At 36.9% G+C, this 13,024-nt stretch overlaps 1 protein-coding gene across 1 annotated transcript in view; it reads right to left on the bottom strand.

Annotated features, from left to right (window-relative positions):
- The window catches only part of LOC123524239 (uncharacterized), a 51,710-nt gene that overhangs the window by 10,500 nt on the left and 28,186 nt on the right, over positions 1 to 13,024 (bottom strand). The window contains exons 8-10 of the mRNA XM_053538909.1: positions 4,835 to 4,994; positions 4,118 to 4,360; positions 2,262 to 2,376 (exon numbers count right to left, since the gene is read on the bottom strand). Coding sequence (XP_053394884.1) covers positions 2,262 to 2,376; positions 4,118 to 4,360; positions 4,835 to 4,994 — 518 coding nt within the window. The remainder of the gene's footprint in view (positions 1 to 2,261; positions 2,377 to 4,117; positions 4,361 to 4,834; positions 4,995 to 13,024) is intronic.

The raw sequence follows: 13,024 nt of genomic DNA, 5'->3' as shown, positions 1-13,024 counted from the left end.
CGTCAGTCAATGAAATATAATCCCACGGAAAAAGTTAGATGCTATTCAAATTATCTTCTGAATAAACAGTTGGGCTTCAAAACTTTGTTAAGTGCACTGTAGTTTAGCCTCCTGCAGAAAAGAACTGAAACACAATATTGTTTTATTTTTCATAGCTTAGTTAGCTTAGACTTTTTTAGAAAAGTTCTGTTTACCATTTGGACAACGCCAGTTTTGCAGCTTTTTGTAGTATAATTTTGGTAGAGTTATGGCTTGCCCTTTTCTAGTCCAAACATTTCTTTCGAAAGACAAAAAATATTTGGTAACCCTTATGGTGTTACAGAGCAAATATAGCAAACACTGACTTATTTGTTTTTATTTAAGCATTGTGTCAATATTTTAAAATATGTTCATGCAATGAAAAGGTTCATATATATTAATTTTATAAATATTATATAGAGACCGTACCATAGCTCTTCGCATACTTTGATTTTTCAAACTAAAGTGATTTTTACAAGTGCACCGGTTACGATAAAAATGTAAACAACGGACTCTGTCTATGAAACTTTGAAATGAATGAATGACAGTCGATCTTAGTCATAATACTGATTGACAGTGAATGCTAATGACTCTATGTGTTGCAGAAAGGTATTTAGTTTGTAACTGTAATTTCCTATTAATTGAAATTCTCTCAAAACTGGTAAAATAATTACTTATATTTGGACAAATCTTATCGTCTTTGCCGTTCGGCAGCTGCAAAAAGGGCAAATATAAAATATTCAGTGTAAGTAATATTTCACTGGTACTGCCAGTTAGTAAGTTCATACTCTGAACAACACGTCAGAGAAATTTGGGCAGATTTGACCAATTATGACGTTGGCAGCATTAGATTATATTTTTTCTTTACACAAAAAATGCCGTTAGGTAACAAAGCGAATACGCCGATAATCCGGAGTTAACCGATTATTGTTCCAGTTCACGCAATGTAATCCAGCAATTAAACTGCATAGCTATTAGCTACTGCTGTTATAGGGCAGTGGTAGAGTGTCTGCCTTAGGTGTGAGAGGTCCTGGGTTCGAGTCCCAGTTAGAGCTTAACTATTTAGATTCTGCTAAAGCATAGTTTTTCTGTTAATAGACTGTTCCAGATGTTCTAAATTTTTAGCACACAGTATCATGGATCAGTATTTAGCAATCAAGATCAAAGTTGAATGTTAAATCAAATGCACCCAATTAGAAAATATTGACTATATTATGTCCCTTTGATGTTTATGCTCTCCATGTTCAAGAAGAGTTACATGTCCTTGATCACAAAATTTTCGTTATCATGAAAATATTAAATGCTCATAACTCCGCACTTCTGGTTAAAATATTGTCTATATTTCTGTTATTGAGAAATATATGGACATTTGTCTTCATTTCAAAGCTTTTTAACTTCAAACCTATGATTTGAAAAACTTAGGTACTATCTCTAAAATATTTTAAGGGATTACACACTTATTAGAAGATATTTATTTGTTTCAGTGTACGATTGAATTATATATCACTAGATGTATAATGCAATGATTTTACTAGTGGAGAAGCTTGGAGTAAAATGTAAACTATGGTGTTTACGAGTGTATTATATATCAATGTTAAACTAAAACAAACATATTTTTTTATTTTATGTATTTCCAATGGTTCTAACCAAATTCTATATCAACTTTACCCGCGCAACATCCAGTACATCGCATCATGACATCACGATTTCATGATGTCACGATATCTACGTACAAATGCTGTCAAATATTGACGTTTCAAGATTTTGTTACATTTTATAAGGTTGCAACGTATATCTTTATGATTCTGAAAGTATTTGTGTACGTCTATATATTTACTGAGTTATGTATTGCAAAGAATTTCCGATTATTCATAATACAAATACTCTCGCAGTGTAGTTCCGTACCGGTGAAAAGTATGAAAAATGTTTTTTGACTCTATGAACCACTGAAAATAACAATGTTACTGCAATGATAAATACAGTATTTCACAAAAAAAGCATAAACAGAATAAACTGCCCAGCATACATACACCTGAAAGGCGCTCAAATAAGGAGGTTTCGGTCCGTGGTGCGACTTTCATTCTAGTAAACTAGTGGTCAAATTGAAATGTCATCGTAGTCTAACAAAGTACATTTTGTCAGAAGCTTTTGCGTATTGTATCGAAATATAACACGGCTTGATTATGAATAGGTTATTATTTTAGAAAAGACGTGCATATTAAATGTGCTAGAAATTAACATACCTTGGCTGAAATGCCTTCTTAGTATGGTATTGTCATCCCAGAGTGGCTCTAATGCGCTATTTAAGTCTTTAATTAGGTCGTTACTCTTCTGTGTCAACTGGTCAATTATTTTATTCTGTGTAATGAAAAGCAAGAGGAATGTTAACAATTTACGAATGCTAAAGAGAAATATACACATTTATTAAACAAGAGGGTCATAATGACCCTAAATCGCTCTCCTAAGTAATATGAGCCACATGTTTCAAATGGCAAACTGATGCTTAAATATTACAGAGTAGGTCAGTCGGTCACACTTATGGTAACTGAAAGTCAGTTTTAAGATCTATATGCAAAACTGTACATGCCATCCAAATTTCAAGGCTGTATCTCCAAAAACAAGAAAGTAGGTCAGTAGGTCAAGGTCACAGTAAGATGACACGTAATCACTTGTGTACATCAGGTAAATAAGATTAAACAGTCTAGGAAATATGATCTGATAATTTTTCAAGTATTTTTTCCAATATAATTCATATAACAAGTGACCACCAGCGTGGGGCCTCTTTTCACCCCAGGGGCATAATTTGAACAATCCTGTTAGAGGTCCATTTATAGGCAATAATACATACAAAATATCAAAGACCTAGGCCTTGAACTTTCAGACAAGTAGATATTTTTTTCCCTTCATAAGTCTATGTTAAACTTGGGACCCCTGTGACAGGGCCTATTTTCACCCCAGGGTAATAATTTGAACAATTATGGTAGAAGACCACAAGGCAATGCAACACACCAAATATCAAAAGCCTATGCCTTGCAGTTTCAGACAAGACGATTTTTAAATTTTTTTCCGATATAAGTTTATGTAAAACTTGGATCCCCCGATGCGGGGCCTCTTTCTCGCCAGGAGCACAATTTGAACACTCCTCATAGAGGACCACAAGGCAATGCTACATACAAAATATCAAAGGCCTAGGTCTTGTAGTTTCAGACAAGAAGATTTTTAAAGTTTTTTCCTATACAAGTCTATGTAAAACTTGAGGCCCCCTAGGAATCTTTTCACCCCTGGGTAATAATTTGAACAATTTTGGTAGAGGACCACAAGACAATGCTTCATAACAAATATCAGAGGTCTAGGTTTCGTGATTTTAGACAAGAAGATTTTCAAAGCTTTTTCCTATATAAGTCTATGTAAAACTTGTGACCCCCGGGCAGGGCCTCTCTTCACCCCAGGGGCACACTATATTTGAAGACCATAAGGTGATGTCACATTCATAATATCAAGGCTCTAAGTCTTGCGGTTTTGGACAAGAAGATTTTTTAAGTTTTTCCTTTCGGTTGCCATGGCAACCAGAGTTCTGCATGGGATTTTCTTTGAATAATTTTGAACGGGGACCACCAAAGGATCATTACTGTAAAGTTTGCTGTAATTCTGTCCAGTGGTTTTCAACAAGACTGTTTTAGAAAATGTTGACGGACGCACGACACACGACGCACGACGGACAATGAGCCGTCACAAGAGCTCACCATGAGCCTTTGGCTCAGGTGAGCTCAAATGACTGTATTACATGAAACTTATTTTTTTATATAATCTTATCTGGTGCCGAGTTGAAATTGTAAAGACATTAATTCTGGGATAGCATAAATTGTCCATTTGTCACCTTGTAGTACAGCTATATTATCTTAATGATTTTCACGAAGTTCATGTGGGAGGAAAAAGTATGTCACTATGTTGCAGGGGGTCTTAAAGTGTTAGCTACTACGTGTGACGTAATAGATTGCGAGTATGAATGTTATTATTATTTCATTTTTAAAAGTGAAATCTGAAGTATGCGCTGTGGAGATTGCACAATGGAGTCATTACCGCTCTTTGGTAAATATACCTTTATTGCATGCAGTTCATTGGTCATGCCATCTGCAATCTGCTCAAACATAGCCCTTCGCTTTTCATCGATTCCTGCAGTTAGTTTCGATTTCACTCTTTCTAACATTCCTTTTCCTTTAATTTCAGCGCACTCTTTGTACACATCAGAAAGACATGACTGTATATACGGTGCGGCTATCCCATGAATGGCGCGATGATCAATGGATACCACGTCTTGTATGTCCTTTATGGTACCACTTATCTACAATTACGCACATAATTGCAATAGTAAAATTGATACATATTCCTGATACAGACTGGACGCAAAAAATGGCTGCCATAATCGTTATCTAGCACAACTGAAATATTAAAAACAGATAATGGAAGTGGAGATAAATATGTTATTACTGAAGATATGATAACCGGTCATCAATATCAATATTTTGAAAAATTGGAACAAAAAGTAAGAAAAGTCTTTTTAAGTGTTTGTCAAGACAGAGGTATCTTCGCTGTAAAGGGAGACCACTTCGTTGGTGAATATAACCATCTTTAAACAAATTGAATGAAACTCATAACCAGGAGCATCTCTAATGCGGGAGGAGTTATCATGCAGAAACGAAACATGTGACAGACAAACAGATCAGACGAAATTTATTTGCATACTCCTTCAATCGGGAAGAAGTAAATATAAAACATAAGAAATCGTAAAAACTCCTGGCATCGGAACAAGGTTTACCTTAATGGACGCATGACGATCCTGTACTTCTCGAAAGGCTTTGGAGGCTTTCTCTGGAATACCGAAATCGAGTAAAAGCTCATCCAAAAACTGCTTTCTCTCTTGTAAAATAACGTTCTTGAATTCATCCAGTGCTTTCCATACTGACCCATTGACAGCCCTAAATTGGAAAAAATACCAATGTATTAGTGTGTAGGCACCAGTTACAGACCGGAAGATCCAAATGCAGAGAGTAATAACTATACAAGTGTAGAAAAGTTTTAAAGTAGTAAGCAATCCTTTAAATAGGATATATTTATTACGGTCCTCTAAGTGGATAACAAAATTCCATTATTTTTAAGAAAAGCTCAATGTAATGTAGATAGATACGACAAAAGGGCATGTGCGAACCGCTATCAGATACGACAAAAGGGCATGTGCGAACCGCTATCTTCATATCTGGGTATGTATTTCTTAAACTGTTACGATAATTCAAGTTTTGCAATATCTCTGAGTTCTTCATGAAGTTATTAAGATAAGTTCATTCTAAAGGTGCACGATTTTCACATCTACTTATGACCCATTTTAGTTTATACAGAATTTATTTTAGGTCGATTGGAAGGAAGTTTTAAACCTTATATGAATCTCTCTCGACACCTCATTCCTGATGGAATCCATCGCCACGAGGGTATGAGAGAAGAGGCCAGTTTCCTTTATAATGCTGAGCGCCAAGCAAGGGAGGTACTGGTATCATTTCTTACGTCTTTGGTATGACGCGGCCGGGGATCGAACCCACGACCTCCCGCTTTCGAAGCGGACGCTCTACCACTAGGCTATCGGACCCATTTTAACCGGTAATGATAAAACACAAGTACCTTCCAATATCTACAACAAAAGCCATTTTGGACACAGCCGGCTCCGTGCAAAAAGGAAAATATGTGTACGTATATCAGTTAGAGGGGAATTACTTAATTCAAAAATATTTTTGGTATATACACACTGCAATTCCAACTGTTTAAGCACGTTCGTTAAGTTTTTTTTTTTTTTTTTTTTTTTTTTAAATTTGGGTTTACGTTGTTTTTCACAAGTCTTTCAGTTTTATAACAGCGGACAGTTAACCTAACAAGTGTTCCTGGATTCTAAACTAGAACAAGCCTGTTCTCCACAAGCTTTCTCTTGTTAATCGGAGTCAGAGGAGGAAAGATTTCAGATACAATGTCTATTATCAAATCGTCACGTCGCCCGACGATCGAACTCATGACCCGTGTTCCAAAGATCTGTGCACACCTTAGGGAACTAGGACTATCAATGGAGTGACGAATAACCTTGCAAAACTGTCAGAGGAAACAAGACATTTCGTGTTTGAAATTTCTTAATTTACATGATGCAAATTCAGAAAACTGTGGACAAAGGTTGGCTATTGCTGTACCAACCTTCGTCCCTTCTACAAAACATAAATGTGATGCAAATCTACACCTCATGGACCTTGTCATTTATCATGTAGGGGTGATGCTGAACAACTATCTTAATTTAACCAATTTAGGTCAGTAACAAGAGAGATTAAGTGAAAGAGCATCAAAACATAAACCGGCAATTCTAAAAAAAAACGTTTTTTGCCACATTGATAGACTTTTTGTCATATGACGTTATGATGACGCTAAACAGCTTTCTTCAGTCTGAATCAAATTCATTTTGCAATAAAAGAAATAACGCCAGTATACAACAAATGCTGACATCAAAATTAGTTTGGAAAGGACGTAATTTATGAAATATTGATGTCAGATTTATGGACATTGTGTCATATTTGTGGAAGTTGATATATGACAAATACTTTAAGTTTTAAATCCTTTAAGAATACTAAACAGAGTGGTAACACAAGTAATTCTAAGAATAAGAGGATTTAAATCCAGGAACTCTTCTACCCTTATGGACCCTGAATCAAAGGATGTGTATTAACATTTTCAGGTTTAAATCAAATCCATTGATTAAGTGAAGTTGCAATAAATAATATATTTGGTTAAAACAAATATACAACAAGAGGGCCATGATGGCCCTATATCGCTCACCTGTTATCATTGCACTTGAGGACAAGAAGGTCGTCAGAAAAATATCTAAGTCCAAAGGACAGGAACAACAACGGAAAGAAATTTAACCAAAAAGAAAAAAAATTCTTACAAGGTACAGATATGTCAAAATACACCTAAAATTGGAGGTACCATCCATGTTGTACCACAGAAAAGTGCTCTCGGTTTTTCCCTACGGCCAATAATAAAAAGTTACTAAAATAAGCTATTTATATTAACGTAAAAGGGAAGTAATTAAAAAGAAAATTATTGTAAGTGAACAAAAGAAGGATCTGCCAAATAAATCTGTTGACATAAATGAAATTTCAGATCAGTATCTTCATTAGTTACCGAGATATCCCATTTTAATTTGAAATGAAGGGAGGTAATTTGACATAAAATCAGTCCATAGTTATCTACCCTGATTGTCTCAGTCCAACTAATGACAATAATGAAATTTCAAATAAGTCCTATAAGGACTTACTGATATAAATCCATTTTGACTACAATCAGGGGAGGTAATCAGATATAAAATAACTCTGGAATCTACGACTGGATCTGATTTGTCATGGAATCCAAGACTTATTGTTGTTGAAGATATTTTGGAAGTTTGTATCAAATAAGGCCATAAATGAAGTCTCTATATGGCTGCAAAAGCCGAAATAGCCAATTTTGGACCTTTAAGAGGCCATACCTCTGGAACCCATGACGGAATCTGGCCATTTCGAGAAAGGAACCAAGATCTTGTGGTGATACAAGTTGTGTGCAAGTTTGGTTAAAATCAAATCATAAATGAAGTTGCTATTGTGCAGACAAGGTCAAAATAGCTAATTTTAGCCCTTTCAGGGGCCATAACTCTGGAACCCATAACGGAATCCGGCCGGTTTAAAAAAGCAACCGAGATCTTATGGTGACACAAGTTTTGTGCAAGTTTGCTTAAATTCAAATCATAAATGAAGCTGCTATTGTGCAGACAAGGTCAAAATAGCTAATTCTGGCCCTTTTAGGGGCCATAACTCTGGCACCCATAAAGGAATCTCGCCAGTTCAAGAAAGGAACCAAGATCTTATGGTGATACAAGTTGTGTGCAAGTTTGGTTAAAATCAAATCATAAATGAAGCTGCTATTGTGCAGACAACGTCAAAATAGCTAATTCTGGCCCTTTCAGGGGCCATAACTCTTGAACCCATAACGGAATCTCGCCAGTTCAAGAAAGGAACCAAGATCTTATGGTGATACAAGTTGTGTACCAGTTTGGTAAAACTCAAATTATAAATAAAGCTGCTATTGTGCAGACAAGGTCAAAATAGCTCATTTTGGCCCTTTCAGGGGCCATAACTCTGGAACCCCATATAGGAACTGGCCAGTTCAATAAAAGAACCGAGATCCGAAGGCGATACAAGTTGTGTGCAAGTTTGGTTAAAATAGAATCATAAATGAAACCACTATCGTGCAGAGAAGAAATTGTTGACGGACCGAAGGACGGACTGACGACGGACGAAGGGTGATCACAAAAGCTCACCTTGTCACTATGTGACAGGTGAGCTAAAAATACAACGCCAGTCCATCTCATAGTTTAGCGTATGGCGCTTCGACCTAGTTCACTTTTAAACTTCTCAAGTTGAGACTTCGACAACTGAACTAAGGGTCTGAGTCTTTCACATAACATGTTGTGTTGTCGGGAATAATTATGCAAAGTAATATTTAAATCCCTTGATGGATGGAAGAGCTATGGAATGCACAAGAAATGTCACGCCTTTATAATTATACCCATATCTAAAGTAACTGTTAAATCACAGTAATATCCCTAGTAACAAGAGCTTGTAGAACAAAAAATGACCCAAAATCAATAGGGGTAATCTGTTGATCATGATCAACCTCCCTATTAAGATTCGTGATCCTAAGCCCAAATGTTCTCAATATATCGTCTGGAAAGGTTTTACTGTTCCAGGCCTCTGTGTCCTTAACCTTTGACCTACTGACCTCAAAGTCAATAGGTGTCATCTGCAGGTCATGGTCAACCTCCCAATCAACTTCCATAATCTTAGGCCCAAGCGTTCTTTAGTTATCATCTGGAAACCGTTTAACTGTTCTGGGTCACTGTGACCTTAACCTTTTACCTACTGATCTCAAAATCAATAGGGATCGTCTGCTGGTCATGACCAACAAACCTATCAACTTTCATGATCCGAGTCCAAGCGTTCTTGAGTTCTCATCCGGAAACTGTTTACCTGTTCTTGGTCACTGTGACCTTGACCTCTGACCTACTGATCTCAAAATCAATAGGGGTCATCGGCTGGTTATGACCAAAACCACCCTATCCACTTTCATGATCCTAGGCCCAAGCGTTCTTGAGTTATCATCCGGAAACTGATTGGTCTACATACCGACCGACCGACCGACATCTGCAAAACAATATACCCCTCCTTCTTCGAAGAGGGGCATAATAACCAAAACTGCTTTGTTCTGTTTATTTCGCACGATAATTACAGTCGGGAATAAGAAAACCCTTGTTTCTGAGCAGTGTAGTGCAGTGTAGTAGAGTTCCTTTCTCCAAGGTGAAAATGACCATAACCAAACAACAACAGGTCCCTACCAGAAGATGTAATTGGACAACTGACAATTTTACTTTTAAATGAAATTATCTTCATTGTTTCTTATTGCACAGTATCTTATCAGCTTATATCAGTAGCAGTTTTTGTATATCTCATGTTAAAAGGGTCCATTTTGGGTTATTTTTATCTACATGTTGCCATAGTAACCGCTATTTATATGAACAAGAGGGTCGTTGACTCTAAAGCCTAAATTACATACATTTCACAACACTTTTGAGCCTAGGGCAAAAACTTGAACATTTATGGTAGACATTACGAATCTGATATCACACACCAAATATCAAGGCTCTAGATATCAACGATTCAGTGAAGAAGAATTTCAAATTTTCTAATATAAAATCCTATAGTAAGTACATGTCAGAAACAGGGGCATGGCAATTTTTTTACCTTAAAATGTAAAATTACCGTAAAATCGGGCCAGCAGTTTCACACAAAAAAGACTTTTAAAGTTTCAACTATATACATATAGGGAAAAGTGACCGCGCCCTCCTGCGGCCATGTTTTCTGACAAATCAAAATAATTGGAACAATCTTGGAAGAATGTCACACCAGGACCATTTGTGTAAAATTATTCTAAAATCGGACAAGCAGTTTTATACAAGATTTTTAAAGTTTTCACTATATACATACATATAGGGAAAAGTGGCCACGCCCTCTGGCGGCCATGTTTTTTGACGAATCAAAATAATTTGAACAATCTTTGTAGAGGGTCACACAAGGACCATTTGTGTAAAAGTATTCTTAAATCGGACAAGCAGTTTCATACAAAAAGATTTGAAAAGTTTCCTCAATATATATAAAGGGTAAAGTGACCACGCCCTCTGGCGGCCATGTTTTTAAACAAATCGGTATGATTTGAACAATCTTGGTAGAGGGTAGCATAAGGACAATTTGTGTGAAACGATTTCAAAATCGGACAATCGGTTTTGGAGATGTCGTTTAAGGTTTTTTTCTCTCTATTTTTAGCTCTGGCAGCCTCTATGTGAAACCAAGCAGAACCGTTTGAATAACTTTGGTGGAGGAACATCATGGCTAAGTTTCATCAAAATCCATGCAGTGGTTTTGGAGAAGATGTCGTTTAAACACAAATGTTGACGACGGACGACATGACACACGGACGGACGATAGGACGACGGACACAGCGTGATTACAATACCTCACCTCACTTCGTGCTCAGGTGAGCTAAAAATTAAGGCAAGAACTACAAAGTTGAAAAGGGACCATAATTTAGTATAAATGCAAGGTAGAATTATTGAACCTTTGCACTGCATGTCATATCATGACAGAAGACAGGTGTGTCAAGTTTCAATCCTTTTCCATTAGTTGATACTGATATACCAGCTTACATGAAAAAACTTAACAAAAAAACTGCTAAGTCGAAAAAGGGGCATAATTTTGAAATTATGCAAAGTAAGAGTTATGGGACCTGCACAGTGCATGTCAGATCATAACAGTTAACAAGTGTGTGAAGTTTCAATCCATTCCCATTAGCGGATACCGATATACCAGCTTACATACTAAAACTTAGCCAAAAACAGCTAAGTGAAACAAGAGATCACAGAGTGATCTTGGCGCCCACCAATGTGCCATTTTTGAGTGTTCCAAATTTCAAGACTTACTGACTAGCTCAAGGTCGAATTTCATTTCCGTACACAACACTGTGCATGTGGTCCAAATTCAAAAGCTGTAGCTTGAGAAATGTGAAAGTAGGTCACTAGATCAATCTTAAGGTCAAAGTTTAATTCGGTACACAAAACTATGCAAGTGGTCCAAATTTGAAGGCTGTAGCTTGAGAAATGTGAAAGTAGGTCACTAGGTCAAAATCAAGGTCAAATTTCACTTCAGAAACAAATCTATGCATGTAGTCCAAAATTGAAGCCTGAACCTTCAAAAATGTGAAAGTAGGTCACTAGGTCAATGTAAAGGTCAAAGTTTGTTTTGGTACACAATCCTATTCATGTGGTCTAAATTTGAAGCCTGTAGCTACAGAAATGTGAAAGTAGGTCACTAGGTCAATCTTAAGGTCAAAGTTCATTTCGGTACACAAAACTACGCAAGTGGTCCAAATTTGAAGGCTGTAGCTTGAGAAATGTGAAAGTAGGTCACTAGGTCAATGTAAAGGTCAAAGTTTGTTTCGGTACACAAAACTATGCATGTGGTCTAAATTTGAAGCCTGTAGCTACAGAAATGTGAAAGTAGGTCACTAGGTCAATCTTAAGGTCAAAGTTCATTTCGGTACACAAAACTATGCAAGTGGTCCAAATTTGAAGGCTGTAGCTTGAGAAATGTGAAAGTAGGTCACCAGGTCAAAATCAAGGTCAAATTTTATTTTGGAATACAGAACTATGCATGTGGTCCAAATTTGAAGCCTGTACCTTCAAAAATGTGAAAGTAGGTCACTAGGTCAATGTAAAGGTTAAAGTTTGTTTCGGTACATAAAACCATGCATGTGGTCCAAATTTGAAGGCTGTAGCTTGAGAAATGTGAAAGTAGGTCACTGGGTCAAAATCAATGTCAAATTTCATTTCGGAACACGAAATTATGCATGTGGTCCAAATTTGAAGCCTGTACCTTCAAAATGTGAAAGTAGGTCACTAGGTCAATGTCAAGGTCAAAGTTTATATCAGTGCACAAAACTATGCATGTGGTCCAAATTTGAAGGTTGTAGCTACAGAAATGTGGAAGTAGGTCACAAGGTCAAAATCAAGGTCAACTCATGTCAAGGTTCATCTTGCCACTCAAAACCATACATGTGGTCCAAATTTGAATGTTGTAGGTTATTGACAAGAAGTTTTTAAAAGCTTTTCCCTATATAAGTCTATATGAACCATGTGACCCCAGGGCGGGGCCATATTTGACCCTAGGGGGATAATTTTAACAAACTTGGTAGAGAACCACCAGGCGATGCTACATTACAATATCAACGCCCTAGGCTTTGTGGTTTGGACAAGAAGATTTTCAAAGTTTTTCCCTATATAAGTCTATGTAAACCATGTGACCCCCGAGGTGGGGCCATATTTGACCCTAGGGGGATAATTTGAACAATCTTAGTAGAAGACCACTAGATGATGTCACATACAAAATATCAAAGCCCTAGGCCCTGTGGTTTTGGACAAGAGGTTTTTCAAAGTTTTTCCCTATATAAGTCTATATAAACCATGTGACCCCGGGCGGGGCCATATTAGACCCCAGGGAAATAATTTCAATCATCTTGCTAGAGGACCACTAGATGATGCTTCATACCAAATATCAAAGCCCTAGGCTCTGTGGTTTTGGCCAAGAAGGTTTTCAAAGTTTTTCCCTATATAAATCTATGTAAATTATAGAAATAAACGAAGGGCCATAACTTACTAAAAATTTGTTGAACCATTCTGATTTTCAGGGGGACACAACTAGGGTACCAATACATCATTCTGACAAAGTTTGGTCAAAATCCCCCTGGTAGTTTCTGAGGAGATGCGATAACGAGAAATTGTTAACGGAAGGACGGACGGACGGACGCCGGACCACGGACGCAGAGTGATTTGAATAGC

Source organism: Mercenaria mercenaria, chromosome 3 (genome assembly GCF_021730395.1).
Source record: "Mercenaria mercenaria strain notata chromosome 3, MADL_Memer_1, whole genome shotgun sequence".
NCBI classification, from domain to species: Eukaryota; Metazoa; Mollusca; class Bivalvia; order Venerida; family Veneridae; genus Mercenaria; species Mercenaria mercenaria.
This window is presented reverse-complemented; position numbering and strand designations above follow the sequence as displayed.